The 24113-nt window shown below is 42.1% G+C and overlaps 1 protein-coding gene across 2 annotated transcripts in view; it reads right to left on the bottom strand.

Moving 5' to 3' along the window:
- Nucleotides 1-22732, bottom strand: part of ANKRD50 (ankyrin repeat domain containing 50) — a 59998-nt gene extending 37266 nt beyond the window's left edge. Inside the window, exons 1-2 of one of the 2 annotated variants that reach the window (XM_075543835.1) lie at nucleotides 22455-22732; nucleotides 20056-20975 (exon numbers count right to left, since the gene is read on the bottom strand). In XM_075543835.1, coding sequence (XP_075399950.1) covers nucleotides 20056-20567 — 512 coding nt within the window. In that variant the 5' untranslated portion in view covers nucleotides 20568-20975; nucleotides 22455-22732. The remainder of the gene's footprint in view (nucleotides 1-20055; nucleotides 20976-22454) is intronic. The other variant, XM_075543836.1, reaches the window with a different exon arrangement.
- Between the last annotated feature and the right edge of the window lie 1381 nt (nucleotides 22733-24113).

Below are 24113 nucleotides of genomic sequence, written 5' to 3'. Positions count from 1 at the left end.
CATGTGAAACAGAATCAAAAAGTGTAAGAGAGATAAAACTGTGGTCACGAAAGGAAAAAATAGGAGGTAGATGGTGTTATATGAAGTAAAATCATTTACACTTTTCCAAGGTGTATGAAAATCATAAATTCATAAGAAAACAAATAAACCTAAAATAGAGTAAGTATTAATAAACCATACTTAGACACGTCATAATCAGACGACTGAAAGCCTAAGGTCAGAAAATCTTAAAAGCAATCATTACTGCAGAAAGAGCAAATACCTCAGGATGTGCATTAACAAATTATAGTCATAAAACAATAAAAAAATATCTTTAAACTGCTCAGGGAAAGAAACACACACCCCCTCACTTGTCTAAATCTATAATGCTATACCAAATGAAAATACCTTCAACATGTTAAGGATATTAAGCTTAATGAAAATAAAAGAATCGACTAATGAATTGATGAAGGTTGATAGCTTCATGGTCAATATAAATAAAGCATTTTCATTCCTGCACACAAGCTTAAAATATTAGAAAATAGCATTTATACACAATGCCTTTTACAATAGCATCAAAAATGCATCAAATAACTGGGAAGAAATCTAATCAAAGGTGTTTTAGATTCTCACACAGGAAACTATAAAACATTGCTACGGGCGGTGGGGGTGGAGGATGGGGGTGGTGGTGCACGGCTTTAATGACTGCAGGAATAAGTCATGCTCATGAGTCACTAGATTTAATATTTCAAGCAGGCCAATTCCTTCAAAGTAATCTACAGATTCAATGTAATCCTAATGAAAATCCCAGCCAGAATAAATCTGCATTGTATCTCTTAAAATATTTTACGTCATGTAACCTCTGGAACGACGCACTGGGGCCTTATAAAAGAACAAGAGTGTAAAAGCAAATAACGTCCTAGGATTATTATGAATAAGCATTTATTACGAACCAAACAATGGGTAGTGGAGCCCACCAGCTGCTCGGTAGGAGAAATGTGGCAGTCTGTTTCCGTAAAGATTTATGCATTGGAAACCCTGTCCTATATATAGGGTTGCTGACTTGGAATCAACTAGGATCACAAGTTACCCATTGTATTTGGCATACCAACTCCTTTTCAGAAAAACAAACAAAAAAACTTACTCAGGGTCTGCTGACCACTCGAAACGTTTGTACTGTAGTCCCCACTGCAGGGTAAAGTGTCACACACACTGTCCTATTGAGTCAATCCTGACTAATAGGGAAGGGAGAACTGCTCCTGTGGTCTTCTGAGACTGTCACTCTCCACAGCAGTGGAAAGCCTCATCGTTCTCCCAAGGAGCAGCTGGTGTTTTTGAACTGCTGCCTTTATGGTTAGCAGCACGACATGTAACCCACTACACCAGCAAGGCTTCTGCTGGAATACAATGTAGGTACTGCTTCTGCAGATCCCTAGGGTAAGTCCAGCGCTCCCCTGGGGGCTCGCCTACTTTAAACACAATGAACTAGAAAGCAATGGGTTTGTGTACTGATTAAAATATTTCTGACCTCACAGAGCTACTGAAAAGACATCAGGACTATTAAGATCCCCATATTGCACATTAAGAAATACAAAACAATCCATTCTCCTACCTGCCTAAACAACAATCCATTTTCTTTCTTCCTAAGTCCCAAATCTCTCTGCCCTCATCCTCACTAGCAGCTATTGATTTTGTATCCTGTATTTACAATATATAACACATATATTATAGGAATGTATGCATGTGTATACACACAAACACAATCAGGAGAAAGATTCCGCACGTTCGCTGTAATATCTACCACTGCACTTGCATTTATATCTACACATTGAGTCTTCCTCTTCTCCCTGTGGATGACGCATCCGTGCTTCCTTCCCATCCACTTACTTACTAGATCTCATTCCAATGACATAACGGCAACCATTTCCCATTTATCATCCCAATCGCCAATCTCATCTCTTCTTAATCACGCCCAACAACATATAATATCCTATAATACCTACGTTCTTAAGTCATGCCCCAATTCCATATTCCTTCACTACATATTACTCAGCACTTTGGTTCTCTGATCCAGTGCAATATCTTAGAAACTATGTTTATTTTTATGATTTGCCTCTCCTGTTCACTCATAATCCTATTACAATTAAGCTTTATTCCCATTCCACCAACACCCGAATACATCACGTTGCTACAGCCATTGCTTAGTTGTAAACTCAGAAGAAGTATTTGACGTGGTGTGTCACTTTCTCTTTCTAATGACACAGTCTTTACTTTCACATGTGGCTCTCTTCTCCTGGCTACTCTTTCTTTGTGTCTCTCATATCTTAAATTTTGGGATATGTCAATGTTCAGATCTAAGGTGTTCTCTTCTTCTTTTTACACTAATTTCTTACCTAAGCTCATTCATTGCCTTAAGTGCTGCCCAATCTCAAGATGATGATGAGAATCCCACCTTTTGATTATTGCACACCCAAATCATGGAAGCAACCTTCACTCCACTTTTCTCACATCCCACAGGAAATGCTATCAGATCCACCTTAAAGATAAATTAGAAGTCAGCTCTCCCCAGGTACACTACTTCACCCTACCTCAAGCACCACCATGTCTCACCTCAATATCTGCACTAGCCACCTGTTGGTTTGTCTGCTCTACTCTCACTAGACATTCAAAGTTTTGAATGAGAAAATGTTATTACCCTGCTTAAAATAGTCCCATGTTTCCAAACTATTCAAAGTAACAATGAATGTCCTTATACCCATCTCCAGCTCCATTCATTGGCTCTCGATTACCTCTGAATGTGTGTCTCCTACTACTCACCTGCTTGCTTCCTCTATTCTTGCTCTTGTCTTTCTGGGATCCTGTTATGCTAGCTCTCAACTCTGGGCTTGACACTTGGTAATTTTCAACCTTGAGCTATTCTTTGTTTAGAGATTTCCTTCATAATGTCCTAACCGCCCTATCACCCCCACACCCCCTCTAGCACCACATACCTAGGCACACCATACCTAGTCTCAATTTATTTTGCACATAGTGCTTACTGCCAACTCATATATTACACTGTCTTCTTAAATTCTCATGTTTCCACTTAACCACTGTGATAGTTAACATTATACATCAACCTAGGGGATGTATGCTTCTTAGTGGTTCTGTAGACTTAAATTTAATCACCTTCCATTTTGCTATCAGATATGAGCCAGTCAGCTGACAGGGGAGGTTCCGTGTGTGTGTGGTCTCCAGTATATAAATGGGCATTCTGGAAAAACTTGTTCTCTTTCTCAACCTTGCACTTTCTGTGTCTGACTTCCAGTACTGAAGATGGAAACTCGCAGAAGTCTCTGGCCTGCAGTTTTTAGATCTTCCAGCCGTACAATCCATTAGCCAGCAGAGGCCTTTAGCCTTTAGTCTACCATCCTGAACTACGTATTTTGGGTTTACCAGCCACTACAAACACTTGAGCCAGTTGAGATCTTCAGCCTATTGTCTGACCACAAATTTGAGACTTACTAGCCCCTACAATTGTATGAGCTATTTCCTTGAAATAAATTGTCTATCTACCCATCTATCTAAAAGGAGCCATGGCAACATAATGGTTATGCACTGGACTGCTAATTTCAAGGGCAGTGGTTCAAAACTATCAGCTACTCTGTGGGAGAAAGATGAGGCTTTCTACTCCCGTAAAGAATTACAATCTTGGAAAAGCATAGGGGGAGTTCTACCCAGTTCTATGGGGTCACTATGAATTGGAATTGGTTTGATAGCAGTGAGATTGACTTATCTATCAATCTACATATATGTTTCACTGGCTTTGCCCCTTCAGAGAATCCACCCTAAGACAACTCCCTACTCCAACCCTCATGAGATAAACTCCATATACCAAATGAAATCTGCTATAGGAATTTCCTCCTACATCGCAGTACTTAGTATGGTACCTGGTACACTTCATAAATAGTTGGTAAGTGAAGAATGAAACAACCAATGCAGAACAAGTGTCCCAGAAAAAGATTACATATGTGAGGGTGGCACAAATCCTTACGCAGTCAACAAATAGCCAACGATGGTTGGCGGTTAAAACAGCCTGGGGCAACAAGCCTAGCGTTGTGCTTCTGAAAGGTCACAACCTTAAACATCCTGTTAAGTAGTTCTATGCACACTGTGTCACCAGGAATTGTAATCCAGTTAATGGCAACTAATAACAACATGTATGGTACAGAGCATTGATACTCATTAATCAAGAACTCCATATTTCTGAATCCACCTTATCACTAACTAAATGCACACAGCTGTTGCACAGTATTCTTGGATTCTGTATTTGGAGCTTCCCTCAAAGTCCCACTGCCATGGAGTATGGTCCCATTCCCAGCGACCCCTGGGGCAGCGCAGACCTGCCCCTGGGGATTTCCAAGGCTGAAATCTCTACAGGAGCAGAAAAATTCTGTCTTTTCCCTGTGGAGTGGCTGTTGGGTTCAAACTGCTGACCTTGCAGTTAGCAGCCCAGCAAACAACCCACTATGCCACTGGAGCTGCTGAAAATGTGCCTACTCACCGAAATGTGTACCCTCGAAACCAGACTCGGCGTGATTTTGAAGTTATACACGCACATGTGCAGACAGCACAGACGTGCATGTTCCTAGCTGAGATCAAATAATGCAACACTCGGCCTTCTTGTTTGAGTTCTTACATTACAAACGTACTCTTTTTGTGGTCGACCTAGTGCCCCATTGTTTTTGTTTTTTAACTTTTCAGTGGATGTCTTCAAAGAAAAATAGCCAGAAAGCTCTTGAAAAGAGATGACAGCAAGACTCTGTCTTACGCACTTTGAACATGTTACCAGGAGGGACCAGCCCCTCGAGGATATGTAAAGAATAAGGCTGGTGAAAACGAGGAACAGTCTCAAGAGACGATGGGCACGGTGGCTGTAGGGGGCACAAATATTGCAATGATTTTGAGAGTGGTGGCAGGACCGGTCAGGGCTTTCATGTAGCTGTTCACCAGGGTTACCATGACTTAGCACCAACTCGACTGCACTTAGCAACATCATTGGTGATTCTTCTACTTAATATTGTCTCCAGTCGTTAAGCTAAAGTGCAAAAGGCCTGTGCTAAACCTTATGGAGAAACACATGTGCTACTTAAATTAGCTTCATTTAGGCATGAAGTATTGTGCTATTGGCAGTGAGTTCAATGTTAACAGATGAGGTACATCAAGTAACATCTCTTTAAATAGAAAGATGAAGATAACAAAGTGATGCTTTATATAGAAAACTGTATGGCCAGAGAAGCTCACAGAAACCTAAACCTTTATTTTAATAGGAGCAATATTTTATTGTTTAGTATTTCAGTGTTCATGGTACATTTGTAGAATGCAACGACTGCAAATAACAAAACAAAGGCTCTGAGTGTATACCTGACAAGATTTGGTGGCCAAGTAGAATAATGGAAACCCAAATACACACACCTACAAGAATGCAAACTCGTTCAGAAGAGCAATGTGGTACTCTCTAGAAATGAAATGATTTAAACATACTACATGATACTTCTAGGCATGTACTTTTAGTTTTGCAACTTAAATTTATCTTTTACGAATAAACTCCTGGCATAAGCACAGATGCAAGAATGTTTTCAGAAGCACTGTTTCATATGAACTAGCAAATGGTTGTCTGCGGTTGTCATCAACTTGGCTCTGAATCATGGCACCCTATGCTTAAGTTCTCAAATGAGTAACAATACAACAACAAATTGTAGTTAAAGAAACATCAAAAAGGAAGAAGAGAAATATAGTCACTAGCCCCCAAAAGACCCATGCCTTGGTATTTTTAATTACGTCTTATGCATGTGAAGGTAGGCTGCTGAATTAGGAAGACTGAAGGGAAATTGATATATTTGAACTATGGCGCTGGTGAAGAATATTGAAAGTACCAGGGACTTCCAAAAGAACACACAGATCTTCTTGAAAGAAGTACAGCCAGAATGCTCCCTTGAGGCAATACAGATGGTGAGCCTTCTCATGTACTTTGAACACGTTCTCACGGGAGACCAGCCTCTGGAGAAGGATAACATGTTTGGTAAAGTGGACGAGCCCTGGGCAAGATGGGTTGACACAGTGGCTGCAACAATGGGATCACCCATGAGAACAATTGTGAAGATGGCACACCGCTGGGCAGTGTTGCATTCTGTGCATACGGGATTGCTATGAGCTGCAACAACTGCATGGCACCTAACGGTAACAGCATCAACATACCAACAAGAAGTGGTAGACATTCAACCATTTCAGAAAGTAGTGTATGATCAAGAACTGCTATTAGTGCAGGAAGTCAAAGCACCCACAACTGCAGGCAGTCCTGGAAAAGGACGGTTCCAGAGGGAGTTGATATCAAATGGCATCCTCCGACAATCAAATGCAACAGATAGAAGTGCTGATTTGACTAGTTCAAGAAATGGGGAAACAGCTGTCTGACAAACCTGAAGCAATGCATGCTCATGCTAGTACAAAGGAAAGGTGATCAAGAGCAAAAATCATCAAACAATATCCTTAATATTGCATGCTAGCAAACTTTGAAAATAATTTAAAATGAGTGCAGCTACACGTTGGCAAGGATCAGTTAGAAGTTTAAATTGGATTCCGAAGACGATGTGAAACAGGGATATCATTGCTGATATCAGATGGATCTTGGCCAAAAGCAGAGAACATCACTTTCACTTACCTCTGTAAAGGCACTTGACTTTGGGGATCATAACAACTTATGGACATCATTAAGGATCAGAATCTCAGAACACTTTATTGCGCTCAAAAGGAATCTGCATATGGATCAATAAACAGTTGTTCAGAACTGAACAAGGAGATAGTGGCTTAAAACTGGAAAAGATCTGCCGCAAACTGTATGCTTTCAGCTTCCTCATTCAATCTGTATGCTAAATAAACTGAGAAGCTGGGTACCTTGAATTGGGTTCTTTAGAGAAACAAAACCAGATGCTTTTTATGTGTATGTATACAGAAAGAGATTTATATCAAGAAATGGCTTACACTATGATCGAAGTAGGGAAGCCCAGTCTAGATCAAGTCCATAGGTCAAATGTAAGCTGAGAATTTCTCCTGACACCTGTAGCTGTGGAAGGTGATGAATAGGAAGCAGGAGGGCCACAGGCTGGTGGATGCTGAGGTAAATGAATGTTAGGGCAGCCTAATGAATCCAAGGTTGGCAGATTGCCTACGGCTCCTGGGATTGGCAGTGACACAACAGGAATCAGAAAACAAGACTCAGAATTAGATCCAGCACTAGGCAAAGGGGTAAGAGAGAGCTTGGTTCTTCTCAGGGTTTCTTGTATGAAAAAAGCCACACCGAGCTATGTGAAGAAGAATTTGGCATCAGGATTGAAGAAAGATTCACTAATAACCTATAATATACAGATGCAACAATCACGATTGTTGAAAATGAGGGCAACTTGAAACACTGGCTCATAGAAGTAAAATACTACACACAGCTTTCAGTGTGTCCTAGGCCTGAGTATCAAGAAAATGCAAATATTCACACCTAGACTAGTGAGAAACAGCAAACTCCAAACAAAACTCATGCCATCAATCCAGTGTTGACTCATCGAGACTCCCTGTGGTTTTCTGAGGCTGTAACTGTTTATGGGAGCAGACAGTCCAGTCTTTCTCCCACAGAGCTGCTGGTGGTTTCAAACTGTGGACCATGCAGTTTATGCAGTTTTCAGCCCAGTGCTTACATTAGTATAAATGGAGAAAAACTTAAAGTTATCATTAATCTCATGCTATGTGGATAAAAAAATCGATGTCCATGTAAGAAGCAGTCAAGAAATCAAAGGATTTAGTGCACTGGGCAAACTTGCCTCAACAGATCTCTTAGATGTGTTGAAAGGCAAAGCTGTTACTTTGAAGATCACCTAAGGTGCACCTGGCAATCCCCAGCCTGATACAGTGACATAGACGAACTAACCCATTTGAACTGTAGTGTTATGGAAATTACTTCATGTGAAGTCAAAAGTATTTATACATAGTTCATACATACATGGGTTTATTCCAAGTAAAATATATTTAAATATTTCCCTACAGTAAGTGAATGCTATGGACATTTTTCAATAATGTGACTTATTCTCAACAGAATGTCCTCAAAAAAGATCCAATCACAACACTGGCTTCGGAGATAATTTACTGGGTACTTTACATGCAGGGCAGAGAAGTTAGCTCGCATGGTTACAGAAAACTCCAAACTCACTGCAACCAAGTTGAATGCTAACTCATAGCAACCCTGTAAAACAGGATGGAACTGTCCCTGGGAGTTTCCAAGACTGTAATTTTTTAGAAGAAGAGAACGTCCTGTCTTTTTCCCAAGGAGTGGATGGTGGTTTCGAACCTCTAACCTTGCAATTAGCAAACCACAGCATAATCACCACACCACCCGATGGTTATGGTGATTGTTTTTATGAATTCAGAAGAAGGCAACGTTGATAGATTTTCTCAAAGGACACCAAATGATCAAGAGGGCATATTAATGAAATTTTATGACACTGAAAATTGTCTTGCTAAGAAAAAGGCCAGAAACATGCTTCCAGGAATCTTTTCTCCCCGCTGCGGCCATAGATATGCTCATTCTTCTAGGGTGGCAGGAACAGTCTTATGAGAACTTCATTAGGAAACCTTGTCCCATCCACATTGCAGCCTGACTTTGCCCCTTCAGACTTTTTAGCTCTGAAACTCAAAGCTTATTGAGAAGGAAAACAATCCGAGTCCCCCAAGGAAACCCAAACTGCCATTTTGATTTGGGGCACAGAATTCTTTGAGGAAGGGCTAGCAAGGGAAGCAATGCCTTCAGACATATTGAAAAACAACAGTTCTATATTATGCTACTTTAAACAAAGGCTTCTTTGTGCACTTTTAAAACCTACATTCATCATCCATACACAATGTGTCGACAAAGGAATGCCCAAGTCAGCTTTAAAAGTATTACAACCAGAAAGAAAAAAAATATTACAACCACGATGTTCCTTTGCAGAATGGATGGGAAGGCTTTGATGAAAAGTCAATCACCAGAAAATGACAACCTGTTTGTTAAAGGTAAAGGTCTGCAAAAATGAAGGAAATCTTAATGCAAAGGACTGATACAATATAATACTCAAATTAATGCATCAAAATAATACAAAATTACAGCAATCATGTGGATGGCACAGGAAAAGGGAACAAATAACACCAAGGCAGTAATTTTCTTTTTCACTCTTAACATCTCCCAAGAACACAGTTAGGTTTCCCAGAGGCTATACAAAGAAATGTGCAAAATCTGGAGTTAAAAACCCAAAAGAAAGACCAGGCTAATCATTTCTCAAGCTAAAAGAACTAATGGAAAATTTCCAGCCTTGAACTGTGATGTTGATATTAGATTCTATTAGCAAAGTATGGAGTGATCTGAAGCATCAAAAGCAAATGAAGGAATACACAAAACTAGTGTACAAAAAGAATTGGTTGACATTCAACCATTTCAAAAGGTAGCATAAGATAGAACCAATGGAAATGAAGGAAGAAGTCCAAGCTACACTGAAGGTATTAGCCACAACAACAAAAAAATCAAGTCTCTAGGAAGTGATTGGACTACCAAGGCAAAACGATGCGCCTCAATGAGATGAACTGACATACCAGATGCAGCAATGGGCTTAAACATAACCATGTGAGGTAGTACTGCACTAGGCAGTGTTTCCTTCAATTGTACAGACTGCTGTGAATCAGAAATGACTTGACAGTCCTGCATTAGGCTGAGTTCCCAAGAAACAGTTAGTGATTCAATGGCTTACACCGTTGTAGAAGTGGGTAAGTTCAGTCTGGTTCAAATCTGTGGGTCAGGTGAAAGTTGAAGCTTCTCCTGATGCCTATAGCTGCAGGGGCTGATGAACAGGAAGCAGAAGACCACAGGCTAGTGGATGCTGAGCTGACTGAATCCAAGAGTGGCCAAAGAAATCCAAGGTCAGCTGCTAACGATGCCCAGGATCAACAGGAGGTTTTGAAACAGGAGGTTTCTGAGCTAGATGCAGGACATAGATCAGCAAAAGTGAGCTAGCTTCCACACAGTTGATCGATACAAAAGCCCCCTCAACTGTATCAAAACTGTGACCAGATTAACTGCCAGGCTGCAGAATAACTCATCATGGGGATGATCATGCCATGCTACATTACATCATGGGAGAATCTTAGTTCACCTATGTTGACACAAAACCTAACTATCACAGGTACCTAACAAACAATACAACCCATCGAAATATTTCAACAAGTTGATGTAGCATCAGCAGTACTCACTAGTCTAGGCTAAGAAATTTGAAAGAAAATTACCTGGTCAACAGACGGGCAGCAATGTGAAAATTATTGAGCAATGTTAATTTCAAATGCAAATGAAATTTTGTTGAAGATAATTCCAAGAATGGTTGCAGCAGTGCATTGACAGGGAACTGCCAGAATTTCAAGCCGAATTCAGAAGAGGTCCTGGCACAAGGGATCTCACTGCTGACCTCAGACGATCTTGACTGACAGTAGAGATACTAGAATGATGTTTGCTTGTGTTTTTGTTTTTTTGAGTACATAAATACATTCAATCATGTAGATCAAACAATAAATAACATTGATAAAAATGGGAATTATATACTACTTGTGCTCAGGCAAAATGCATATACAGACCATGCGGCAGTTTTTAAAAAATCAGAGAATACTGCACAATTTAAAATCAGTAAAGGTTCCAGGATTGTATCCTTTCACCATATGTATTCAATCTGTATACTGAGAAAATAATCCCAAGAAGTTGAGCTATATGAAGAACATGGCAACAGGAATGGAAGAAGGCGTATTAACAACAGGAAACATGCAAATAATACAATCATGTTGGTTGAAAGCAAAGAGAACTTGAAGGATTTACAGATGAAAATGAAACAAGTGTCCAGGATGGACTGCAACTCAATGTGGAAAAACAAAAAATCCTCACAATGGAACCAATGGACAACAAACATCGTGATAAATGGCAGAGTGGTAGAAGTTGTCAAGAATTTAATTTTATTTGGATCCACATGGAAGCAGCAATAAAACATTCAAACACCACATTTCATTTGGCAAATCCACTGCTCAAGGCCTCTTTAAAGAGTAAAAGAGCAAAGACGTCATTGTGAAGACTAGTGTGCCTAACCCAAGCCAGGTGAATAACTGATGAATGTGAATGAGGCCTTTGAAATTACAGAGTTCACGAAGAATCCTGAAAGTACCATGGACTGCTAGAACAACAAACAATTCTGTCTTGAAAGAAATCCAGAATGTTCCCTAGAAGCTAGGGGGCTTTTTTTCTTCACTTAATCCACTGTGCCCTGACTTCTTTGAATATGAATAGCAATAGCAATATCACTTACCAATGTGAAGAAAAGTATAAAGCATATTAAAACATAATTATTTATTCATGAACTCCAGGTCCTACCACATACTAACCTCTTCCAGGGAGCTCTTGTGGCATGGTGGCTGATGCACGAGGAGTCAGAAACCACTAGGGCACTGCACGAGGAGGAGGAGGGCTTTTAGTCCAGTATTAATGTGCTGCCTTGGAAAGTGAGAGGGAGTTCTATTCTGTCCTACAGGGAGGGTCACTATAAGTCAAAGTGACCTGATGGCTTTTGGTTGGTTATACTCTTCTGAATTATGGGGCCACAAGGGGAACTTTGTAAAGCATGCAAGGATTGTGCTCACATCAATACCTGGGCAGAATATCACAGTAAGTGTACAAATTCATTTCAGATTATGCAAATTAACAAACAAAGTGGGATGATGAGAGTTTTTTTAAATGACTGGAGAAGTAGAATTGTAACCAATCAATGGACAGGGAAAGTTCTCTGTGGGAGTAGCATTAGCACTGATGCCTGAGTACCAGAGGTAAGGAACCATACAAAAATCTGCAAGCCATAGTTTGACTTATGTCATAAAATAAAAAGGGCAATGTGGATGAAGAGCAATGAGCAAAAAAAAAAATCGTACAAGATGCTCATCAAAGATTAGATGAAGGCTAGGCCACGTGTAGCTAAATTTTATCTTAAAGTCAATCAGAACCCACTGGGGGGTTGTGAATTGGGGCATGCATAATCTAATATTTTAATTCTTTACAAGGGTAAGAGGAACTACAAGAAAACAATACTGTAACACAAGAAAATCAGTCAGAGGACACGGTACTAATCAAGGGAGATACTGAACTAGTGCAGCGAAGGAGTGGGGGCATAGAGGAGTAGGGCATAGAGGAGTGGGGCATAGAGGAGTGGGGGCACAGAGGAGTGGGGCATAGAGGAGTGAGGGCATAGAGTGCTGGGGCATAGAGGAGTAGGGGCACAGAGGAGTGGGGCATAGAGGAGTGAGGGCATAGAGGATTGCTGGGGCATAGAGGAGTAGGGCATAGAGGAGTGGGGGCATAGAGGAGTAGGGCATAGAGGAGTGGGGGCATAGAGGAGTAGGGGCACAGAGGAGTGGGGCATAGAGGAGTGAGGGCATAGAGGAGTGCTGGGGCATAGAGGAGTGGGGCATAGAGGAGTGGGGGCATAGAGGAGTGCGGGCATAGAGTGGGGGCAATAGAGGAGTGGGGCATAGAGGAGTGCGGGCATAGAGGAGTGGGGGCATAGAGGAGTGCTGGGGCATAGAGGAGTGGGGCATAGAGGAGTGGGGGCATAGAGGAGTGGTGGGGCATAGAGGAGTGGGGCATAGAGGAGTGGTGGCATAGAGGAGTGGGGGCATAGAGGAGTGGGGCATAGAGGAGTGGTGGCATAGAGGAGTGGGGGCATAGAGGAGTGCTGGGGCATAGAGGAGTGGGGCATAGAGGAGTGGGGGCATAGAGGAGTGCTGGGGCATAGAGGAGTGGGGCATAGAGGAGTGCGGGCATAGAGTGGGGGCATAGAGGAGTGCGGGCATAGAGGAGTGGGGGCATAGAGGAGTGCTGGGGCATAGAGGAGTGGGGCATAGAGGAGTGGGGCATAGAGGAGTGCGGGCATAGAGGAGTGGGGCATAGAGGAGTGGGGGCATAGAGGAGTGGGGGCATAGAGGAGTGGGGCATAGAGGAGTGGGGGCATAGAGGAGTGGGGGCATAGAGGAGTGGGGGCATAGAGGAGTGGGGCATAGAGGAGTGGGGGCATAGAGTGGGGGCATAGAGGAGTGGGGCATAGAGGAGTGGGGGCATAAAGGAGTGGGGCATAGAGGAGTGGGGGCATAGAGGAGTGGGGGCATAGAGGAGTGGTGGTGGCAGTGCTGTGGGCGAGAAGCTGCATGGGTGGCAGCTAACACCCACTGGTCGTTCTTCAATAGAAATTTGAGCTTGCCTGCTTTCATTCATTCTTTTAAAGCCTATATAGGGCTGCTCTGAATTAAAATTGATTTAATGGCAGTGGGATTGGATTTGGGTTTTTTTAGACAAAAATTGGGAGTAGCAACAATAGAGATGGAGAGAAATATAGGTATTTGTTTTATCTAAAAGACAAAATTAAACTAATTATCTCTAAGTTTAGTACCAATCCGCAGGTTGGGGCTGGCCGGCTCCACAGTGCCCTCATCTTCCTTGGAGCAGACCAGTGCGATGAGGTGTCTTGGGTGACAGCAGGAACACAAGTGGGCCAGCCCAACCAACCAAGCCCATTTTAAGCCCGTTTGTATCACTTCTACAAACAACACTCCACTGGTCAAAGGAAATCACATAGCTGCACTAAAATCCAACAGCACTGACAGATATTGTTTTTTCTCTAGTGGAGGGGTCTGTAATAGGCAAACACTATGAATACATGGAGAGGCATAGATTACAAGTTAACATTCAATCTACTACAGCATCATATATTCCAATATGGTGTACACCTGGAAAAGGCTCCCAATTTCTGGAAAGCTCCAAGCCGTTCCCTGAGATAATCATGAGTAAGTTCTAATTAGTTCTCTTAATTAATATTTACTTTCCTTAAGCAATTACAGGAACATACTCAAATTCCATTTTATTACCAAGATATCATAGTCAACTGCATGCAATAAAAATAAAGCAACTTTGGGAATATTTCTGAGAGGTGTAGCAGGAAAGAAATCAGCTTGAAATTAAATGCTTCAGAGCTACAGGTGGGCCATGAATTCAAAGGCAAGAATGGATAAACATCTTTCTGTGCACTTATAGAGAGACAGTCAGAATTTAGTAAATTAAGAAGAAACAAGGTGATAGGGAAGAGGAAGTAGTCGTTGTAGACACAAATCTGACGTAATATATAAAAGCAAGTCGGGGAGAAAGAAAAACAAACAAATACATGTTCTTGGTCAAGGGTGGCTTGGTTTTGCTTTTTCCTTTCCCCTCCAGAAGACTAGGAAGCATGGTTGTGTTTGAACATGTAAAAACAAATTAAGTGGCTAAGACTGATGGGCATTGAACATAATCATGCACAAATACAGTCGCTGATCCTCAGCCCCCCTGGAATTGTGTTTTACAAGTATAAGAACCTGGAATTGTCAATACTTCCAGTTTTATTTTGCCTTTCATTTTTTTCTCTCTCTAAGAAATGCCCAAAATTTGGACGTATACATGAATTTTTTTATTCAGGTTTTAAAAAACTAGATAGTAACTGATAGGGTACCAATTCACTCACTCTAATCTCAAAAGAATTTCTGAGTTAATTAAGAAGAAAATAAAGGATTTGTTTCACAGTACTAGGAATATGCCTATGGTTAATGTTAAATAGTATAACTCTGCAAACAAGCACAGTGTGCTATATTACAGGAGAAGTAATAAAAAGTTGTAGATTAGTTCAGCAAAAGTTAAGCATTCCCGGAGCCAAAGGAAGCATCACATATGAGGAGGCTTCAAAAAGCTCAACGAAAAATTCCATGATTTTTCAATTCTATGATTTTCAACTTTTTCAATTTAAGGAAAAGCTAGAAACAATAGACAATTTAGTGAGAAGTGAAGAATTAAGAAGAAAATACAAACATAAGTAAATGTTTTATTATAATTATAAAGATTCATCTATTTCATTAAAAAATTAAACAGTAAAGAAACTTTTATAAAACTTTGACTATATAAAAATAGATGAGAATATTCTTAATATTATTAGGTATAAAAAACAGATAATCTAAGGAGAATGTTTGGTTTCAAAATGATCCCACAATTAAGGGTAAGAGGGTAGCACATTTTCCAGCCCCTTTGTTTAGTTTGCCAAAAAATACTTGGAGCCAGTTGAGACAGGAGATAGACATCTGGCCACTTAAAACTCTCTGGATCAATGCCACATTCATACATGCTAAAGGAGAGACAGCAGGTTAATAAATTAATAATCACTGTACCAGTCTGGTCTCCATTTAAAACCTAAATTACATTTCATTTCAATTTCCTTTTTCATTCAGAGCTTCAGGCATCCTTTAGCTGTTGCACTGGTGAGGCTCTTGTGTGTCTCTGAGTGACTTCAGAATCACAGGCTCTAGCATATTCTAGATAGGCAAGTGGTAATCACTCACTCAGTACCTAGCTATACGCCAAGAGCTACACAAACCATAGTGCTAGATATAAAAAATTAATCTGTCATGAATAATGCCATGAAGAACATATGCTTAATGGAGAAGATAACAGAAAACATGCCTAAATAAGTACAGTATCAGTGCCATATATACCTATCTTATATCCAAGAGATACAAAATATTAGAAAAACTCCACGATTCAAGGCAGAGATCCACTCTGTTAGAAATAAAAAACAAATGTCACAGTTTAGATTCTCGGTTTTCGATGCATTTCTAGGAAACCATGGTGTGCTACCTAACACAACTTTTCTGCTGAATATCCAAGTGCAGAGTCATTTGTGCTTGACTCTTCATTACAATTTTTACCAGTTTTACCCTGTCCTACAGGGGTACGATGAGATGAGTTGGGTTTTGTAAATCTTGACAGGAGACAGGCTCACCCGATGCTTGCCCACCAGTAGTACCATCAACACTCCTAGATGTCTCGATCATCTCAAAACAAACTCCCCGCCACAGAGTCGATTCTGAGACACAGCGGCCGAGAGGGTAGCCCAGAACTGTCCCAGTGGGTTTCTGAGGTATAAGCCTTTACCCGAATAGAAAGCCACATTTTTCTCCCACATAGCGGCTGGTGGTTTCACATTATTGACCTTACGGTTAGTAGCCCAACATAGAACAGAACACGCTTTCCACTAGGACTCCCTTTCTGTCCAAAGTAACTGGCCTTGGCTCTACAGTTACAGGGCTGCTGGTAAACTCTACTCTAGAAAAGCCAAATTTTTCATAAAAGCCCGGCAGGGGAAGCCGAAGGAGAGAGGTTAGGTCAGAGATCTCAGTATAAACTTCAGTAACTTAGTTCCATTAACAGAAACAGGGAAAGGGGAAAGATTCAAACCACACAATAGCTTTGCACTTCAATCTATTAAAATAAATAAATATCTTTTCATTTATCATACTCTCTGGAAGACCACAAGATCAACATTTAAAAATGCCAGTGTTGCATTACCACAATACTATTTACCCCAAGTATTATTTTTGTTTATAGAAACAAAATAAGTATTAGTGCAAAATTTTAAGCTTTACGAAGGCAAGGGATTTCAACTATTGTACTCACAGATTAATTTCCTTTGCACAATACACAGAAGGCTCTCAATAAGAATCTACAGCAAGACCTCAATGAGTGAACATTAGGAGAAATGCACTGACAGCTAACCCTCAGAGCCCATAAAGTATAATATTATTCTAGGACACAAGGAAAAGAAAAAAATAGCAATATTAAATTAGATTAACACAAAGTACCTTCCATTCTTTGTTAGTTATTAAAGAAAAAGCAGTTTTGATAAATGGTAATTAGTAAAGTTACCACTTCAAGTAAGAAGTTGGGTTTCAGTACTATAAATTAATTCTATCTAGTATTATTAAGGGTAAAACAAAATTTTTTAATGAAGAAAAGTATTCATTACTGGGTTACTTCTCTCCAATTGGTCTACCTTTGTAGATCTGAGAGCAACTAAGATTTTCCTTTATCAATTTTAGCTTACTATTAAATTGTTTTATACATAGATATAAAAAACCACGAGTATTATCAAATTTTAAATATGTAAGTAACAATCACAAATCTGTCTTTGGATTTCATTTTTGTCAAAAGGTGAATAAAAGACTTTACTTTTCTTGGCTTACAGATTTATGTTTTATCTCCTGTCATATTATAACTAGTTACTTCCTCCACCTGTCTCCCTTAATATTGTAACTCCTTGAAATAATCTGCCCCACTGACTCCCTGTAGCATTATATATATATATCCTTGTATGAATAAAATATTAAACTTCTCTAAAGACTGATTAAAATGTCAATCATTAATAAAATCTACAATAAAATCTTTTAAACTACTGTCCAAAAGTAGAGGTCTCAATCACCTAATTGTCACAGACTATGAAAAAGGTATTGTAAATGCCATAGATTATGAAAAATGGTTTTCCAGATCCTCATGTTTGAAGTAGAACATGAATCTTAAGGGAAACGTATCCCTAACCGGAGTTCCTACTATAACTGACCTAATGATTACTGATAAAGAAAGTGATCCATGTTTTCAAGCGATCCAGGAGATGAAGTAAAATCCAGTTTTCACGGAGTAGATCCTTGCTCCTCGGGACCTACGTGCATGGCCAAGTAGAATTGTGCTGCTCCCTCATCTTCAATGGCCAATATTCACTGAGGTAGTGCATGAAACTTTTCTTCCAGCATTCCCTCCGGGTGAACTTGAACCCTCAACTTTTAGGCTGGCACTGTAGCAAATCGACCATAAACTCCAGGCGGGAAACTCCAGAAGATTAAGTTGGAGCATCAACAAGGCCCCAGAACAACTGCAAGGCTACCTCTAACAAAGGACAGATGGGCAATTCAAAATGATGAGTCCCTCTGTCAGTCAGAAAAATAATGCTTAAATGGTTTTTACATATAGCTTTAAACATGTATTTCCCTTCAATCAGTTAATAACTATATAAACCACACAAGAAAAAAAATTAACAAGAGACACATTTGAATAGGAGGATCGTTTCCAAGAAAAAGCTATGGCAACACAGAGGAAGAAGATGCTCAGGACCAGAATATAAAAAAAAAAAAAGCTATCAGATTTGATCTTAAATATTTAAAGGTATTGGACATTTACATCTGAATTACAATAAAATACAATAAAAAAGAAATACACATTATACACATTATAATTTCACAAAGTCCTTAGAAACTGATTTTTAAGGTATCAGTAAATCCAAGTAGTTAATGACTTATAACAAAGAAATGAAAATTCAGCCTTCAAAGAGCAATAATATCTTCAGAAGTAGTAAATCAGGAAGGAAAGAGTTGTTTATAAACACAGAAATTCAATGTCTCTTACAAACTATAAAAATATTGGTATTGTATTCCATTATTGCTATTAAATTAGTGATTCCATAATGAATGCTTTCCAGCTCTCCCTTTTCTGTCACACGCATCACCTAACATACATCCTCATTCATTTAAAAATGAAGCAACGGTTTGAAGCCTGATTTTGAAGGCTAGCAACAAAATACAACAGATTTTTTTCTGAGTTTTACTGAACTGTACTTACATATTAAGAAGTCTTCAACAATATCACACCCCTCCAAGACACCTCCTACTAATAGACTTGACTTAACAAACTTCCATGTTTCAACTCTAGGCCACTATTAAGTCTTACTCTAGAATACCACTCTATCACTTAATCTAAAATAATCTGACTCAAACCTCTGTGACACACCCCTTCCTAAACTGCACCACACACAAACTTCTCTTAAAGCACTCCTCTTCACTTCCTGTTTGCCTCCAAAAGTGAATTTTAAATCCCAGTTCTGCCACATGTTACTTAGGCTCTCTGTCTCAGTTTCCTCGCCTATAACTGGGTGTTCAAGATGACTACATTTTTTAAGTTGTTTCATTTTTGTATAGGACTTAGAAAACTGACTGACACACAATGCTTGCTATCATGATTTTAAAATTATTTTCCACATTATTTAAATATACATATATATATTTTCCCCATGCCAATATTCCAAAGGACCTCTAGAAGAACAAATGGCATCCTTTTAGTGGAATTTAAATCCTGTTCAGAACCCTCCCACAGCCACACTCCCACAGAGAGAGACACACAAACTTTCGCCTGCTAAAAGCGACACTGTGGAAGGAAAAGGCATTTATGGAAAAATGGGGGGATTAAAGTAGCTGTGAGGGAATACCATGTACCAAATAGCAATTTGCCTGCTTCTTTTACTCAAGATAGAGGGCTGGGTATGGTAGGAATGATTTCCACAAAATATTTTCTTGAACAGGTTTAGATTCTGAAACTACTTTGAACAGAAACTTGCTCACATCTTAGTCCAAGCCATTTGCCAGGAAAAACTGCTTAATTGAGGTTAGGTGAAAAATGTTCTTTGCACCACTCAGTGAAAGTACTTCAAGGATCCCAAATTGTCACTGTTTTACACTTGTAAATGTCACATATTCCAAAATATCACTCAATTTTCCAAAGACTTGATAGATAAAATTCCCAGAATGTATTAGCAAGAGTTTCTTCAGATTCTCAATGGCCAATGATCTCTTTTAAAGAAATTTTTCTAAAATAAAGGAATGTTAACATTATAAACTAAAAGACTATCAATCCTACACTTGAATTCCTCCCCACTCAGTTGTGTAAATTTTCTTTCCTGAAAGTGTAGCCCAGTTTCCACAGAGCTAGATATTCTTCACTGCCCTAAGAAAGATTTCCTTACCAAGTGATGTTAGAAAAGAAAAAGAACACTTTTCCTAATTTGGTTTTATACAAATTTCCACATTGCTTCGTAGTCTATGAATCAACACGTAAAATTTAAAACATCCGATGTCATCAATATAATACTGTTCAACACAGAGCATGTTCTGTTTCCTTCAGCTCTGAGTACCTTCAAGAAACAGGTGTATTCATAACCAGGGATTATGTCCGGCAGGCGACATTAGTAAAGGCAGCCCCCAAGTAAGAAAAAATAAATACAACTTTACTTTTCCACATGAAGCTGAAAACCATGGCATTCACACTGTTACCTTTTAAATGCTTCCGCTGGGTTCCTCTCACATTCTCCGGGTTGTAGGAGACCTTGGACTGCTGGGTCCTTTAGCTTGTCTTCGTATCCTTGGAGGAGTCCACTGCGGCAGATCTGGGCAACTAGACCTCGGACGAACCCTCCAACACACAAAGTGTCAGAGTCCTGGGCTTTGCAGAAATGAAAGGCCAAGGCCTGGCGATGTAAACCTCTCTGCAAGCTTGTAGGTGAACTTGGCCACAAGAGCTCAGTACATAGGGCAGTCTTGCCACTGCCAGGTCCTCCTACCAACAACACACCCCAGGCAGCCCCTTTGCCAGAGACGACACTAGCATTATTCCCAGAATTCATTGCAAGGGATGGTGTGTTGACAGTACTATTGCAGCAGTTAGTTTTCTCCTGGAGGCAATGCTGGAGCTTGTGGAAAACCCACTCCCTACAGTAAAACTGCTTCCCCTGCAGTAAACTGGTTTGAGCCATTTTGCAGACTTTTTCTTCCCAAGGATTAGTCATAATAGGTGTCTTATCTTCAACATTTGCTAGAATCTGGATACATCAACACAGGTCTTTACATCCCAAACTTGACTATTAAGTTGGCATTGAATGGCAGAGTAACCAGTCACAGTAAAATTCAACAGTGACAGAGTCCGTTTGCCACTAGAATGTGCATGGCTTTATTTGGCTCCTTATTCTCGGTTAGCAGAGAATAGATTAGCTTAATTGTTTAGCTGATGGGGTTGAAAAAGGGCCTGGTTCCAAAGCTCAGGAACACTTTTTCCATGTCTTGATGGCCCACATAACTCCATGGCTACATCTGGAGTTTATGTGATTGTGGATGTATACATCTGGAAAACTGAAGAGGAAGCCCAATCTTTCGATCTGTAAAAATGCCTCTCCAGATTCCAAGTGTTAATTCTGTTTCTGAAAATTAGATTTAGAAAAGACATCCATTACAGAAAATTCATCAAGGAGATTACACTTAACATCGTACCTTTCCATTTCTAGCAGAGAAACAGTCTTTCAAAATACTAGACCTTGACAGTTCCAGGCATCTGGGCAACTGCCAGGGAACTGTTTCACAGTATGATCTCTTATGTGGCAGAAATGACAGGCTACTGTTTGCACGTTTTTAAATCCAAAACCTTGATAAAATAAGTAGTTCAAGACAGTGGATGCTTAATGAACCTATTCACAGGTGTCTCGGTTTTCAGATGCCCCAATAAGAAACCATTTCTCAACTAAAATAAAACGAACAGAAACACCTTAGTCCCAAAAGCCACAAATTGATAGCGTTTGCTATTGAATACCATTTGCCAGTTAAAGTAAGCCAAAAAAAAAAAAAACAACCAATCTACTTCATCTTTGGCAGTTACAAAAAGCCAGGCAATTACCCCACCAAATCATAATTACAATTTTCTTCCCATAGTTTTCTCCCTCTGTGCTCATGCTTCCCAGAGTTCAATCCAGTTGTCCTGATTTTTAAAACCTCGCCAGAGTTGGAGGGGGAGAAATGCTTCTGCGGGGACAGTCACATGCTCAATGCTAGCCAGAAAGGTCCTTCCTACTAGATTTGTTGAAAGCTTCACTTAAGAGTGAGTTATTCACTTGCAATTCAGCCAGTCCAGGGACTCTATCTGCAGTGGCCACATTTCTTTGTTGATAGTTTGGAACATCCCAAAGATTACCAGGGTTGAGGCAGGATGAGAATTTGTTTATTTTTTTAAAAAAAGGCGTGGGGGCTGCTTCTGACACGCACGATGTGTGCATCCTTCTTACTCTGCAGCAAAGATGCAGGCTTGGAAATGAGTGGAAGGAAGGAAGCTGGGCTGCTGTGGGCTGAGAAAAGGCTGCCTGGGAGAGCTGCCTCGGGAGGCAGGAAAGGAAGAAGGACTGGCGTGGTGGCTCGGGACTGGGGGGTGTTTGCCTACAGTTCCGGCCTCTAGTTTCAGCTGATGGAGACAAAAGGCACTCCGGGATTCCCAGAGAGGGGAACTACGTCCGTTCACGGCCGCCCCGAAGAGCCACAGGGGGGCCACCTCGGCGAGGCCAAGGGTGGAGGTGCAGCCCTCACCCAGAGGTCTACCCCACCAGAGGGCTGGGAGCGCCTCCGCACCCCGCCCCGCCCCGAGATTGGGGTGTGTCTTCGGAAGGGGGAGGGGATGGCGGAGGTCCTTGCCAATCCCTGACGAGGGGTCGCCACCCGGTCGGGGTCCAGCCCCGCACCCGCATCCCGCGACCCGGCCCCGCCCCCGCCCAGCCTTCGGCGGAGCGAGGAAAAGAGGGCGGGCTGGCGCGGGGCTGGAGACGGTGGGTCAGCTCGGAGCCCCGGCGCCCGTCCCCGAGCTCGCGACCCGAGGGAGGGGCCTCGCTTCCACGCCGTCGCCGCCGCCCCTCGGTTACCTCGACCCCAGGCGCCGCCGTCCCCCGCGCTGCACCGCTGCCTCGGCGGACCTGGGCTCAGACACTTGCTCCTCTGTGAAGCCGCCGCCGCCGCTCCCTGGACTCCAGCTGCGGCCGCCTCCTCCGCCCGGCCTGGGACGCGCTCCCAGCTCCCGAGCCTCCACTTGGCCTCCAGCGACGGCCAGTCCCAGCTGCCCCGGCAGCCTTGGTCGCGCTCCTCCCAACCCCCACGGCGAGCCGCCGCCGCCGCTGCAGCCGTCAGGGCAGGGACTGTCTCAGGCAAGCCGGACCGGGTCGGCTCCGCCCCGCCCGCTCCGCGGCCCCGCCCCCGCGCCCAGGCCCCGCCCCCGCCCGGCCCCGCCGCTCGGCCTTTCTTTGCCCGCCGGCTCCGCCCCCTCTTCCACCCCTCCCCCACCGCGCCCGCCCAGCCCGCCGGCACTTGGGCGTGTGCGGCCGCCGGGGACCCGCTGCCTGCGCGGCGGGGAGACTTTGGGGGGGCGGCCTTGGGGGCCCCGCCTGCCCCGAGCGGGCGGAGAACGGGGCGGGGGCTGCGTTCTCACGTCCCCGAGCTCACGCGAGTCGCTGCCCCCACCCACCCCGTCACCGCTCGGCCCAGAGCCTGCCTTTGTCTTCCAGGCCGGAGGGACCGACGGGCTTTGGGGGCCCTGTGGGCTCCCTGGAAGGGCTCTGGGGCCTGGGGAGTTTGCAGCCCCTCGCTCCCGTCCCGCTCCTTCGCCGTCTGAGGTCCCGTCAATCCACTGCTTTCTGGGCATGCTTTGGCTTTTTTGCGTGGAACGGGAGAAAAAGGGAAGGACGGGGCATAATTGTAAAAATGAAGATAGTGGGGATTTAGGGCGACGTTCCTCAACCGCCTCCTGAAAAAGCCTTGGTCTCCATTAGACGGAGCATGAAGGCAGGAGTGAGGTCTGAGACCTCAGGCCCTCTGGGCTGTTTGGTGCCCCAGGGAGGTTACTCTGGGGTAAAGTCCATGGTCGTGGTCAGGGTGCCAGCCAGGGGAACTGCCCACCATGGGGCAATGACTTTGGAACCAGACTACCCAATGGTTGGCACATGTGAACCTGATTTACTTAGATTCGAAATTATTGCTGGATAGAGAAAAGTACTGTCAACCCATGGAGGAGGAATTGTGCTATCGTTATTGTTTGTATTGTTTCTTCTTCAACGGACCGAGCTGTCCATCCACATTCCCCATTAATGTGAATGTTTTCGTTTCCCCCAGCTATTCAGCCAGTCTTAGGAATTCAAAGTAGGGCTGCCACAATTACCAGAAAACATATAACAAAATCGTACTTGTGCTTACAACTTCATGTTCTTTCCCAGCCTCTCCAGGCATTTGGCAAAGAGATCAAGGGGCTGTTTGCCGCAAGGTTGGTGATTCAAACCCACCAGCCACTCCGTGGGAGAAACACGAGGCGTCCTTGTCTGTAAATCTTTACCAGCACAGACAGCCTCATCTTTCTCAGGGCAGCTGGTGGAGTGCACCACCAACATTGCACTTAGTAGTCCAGCGCTTCTTGACAGCGATACTAGTTTGGGCAGAACGGCATAAATTGTCCAGAATGAGATGAAAATGGACTTTTAAAACATCTACAATCTCGAATCATGTTTGCTTAAGCAATTTTAATAACCACTTAGCTT

The sequence above is a fragment of the Tenrec ecaudatus genome, chromosome 3 (genome assembly GCF_050624435.1).
Source record: "Tenrec ecaudatus isolate mTenEca1 chromosome 3, mTenEca1.hap1, whole genome shotgun sequence".
Lineage (NCBI taxonomy): Eukaryota > Metazoa > Chordata > Mammalia > Afrosoricida > Tenrecidae > Tenrec > Tenrec ecaudatus.
The sequence above is the reverse complement of the archived record's forward strand: the minus strand, read 5'-3'. Positions and strand labels throughout refer to the sequence as shown.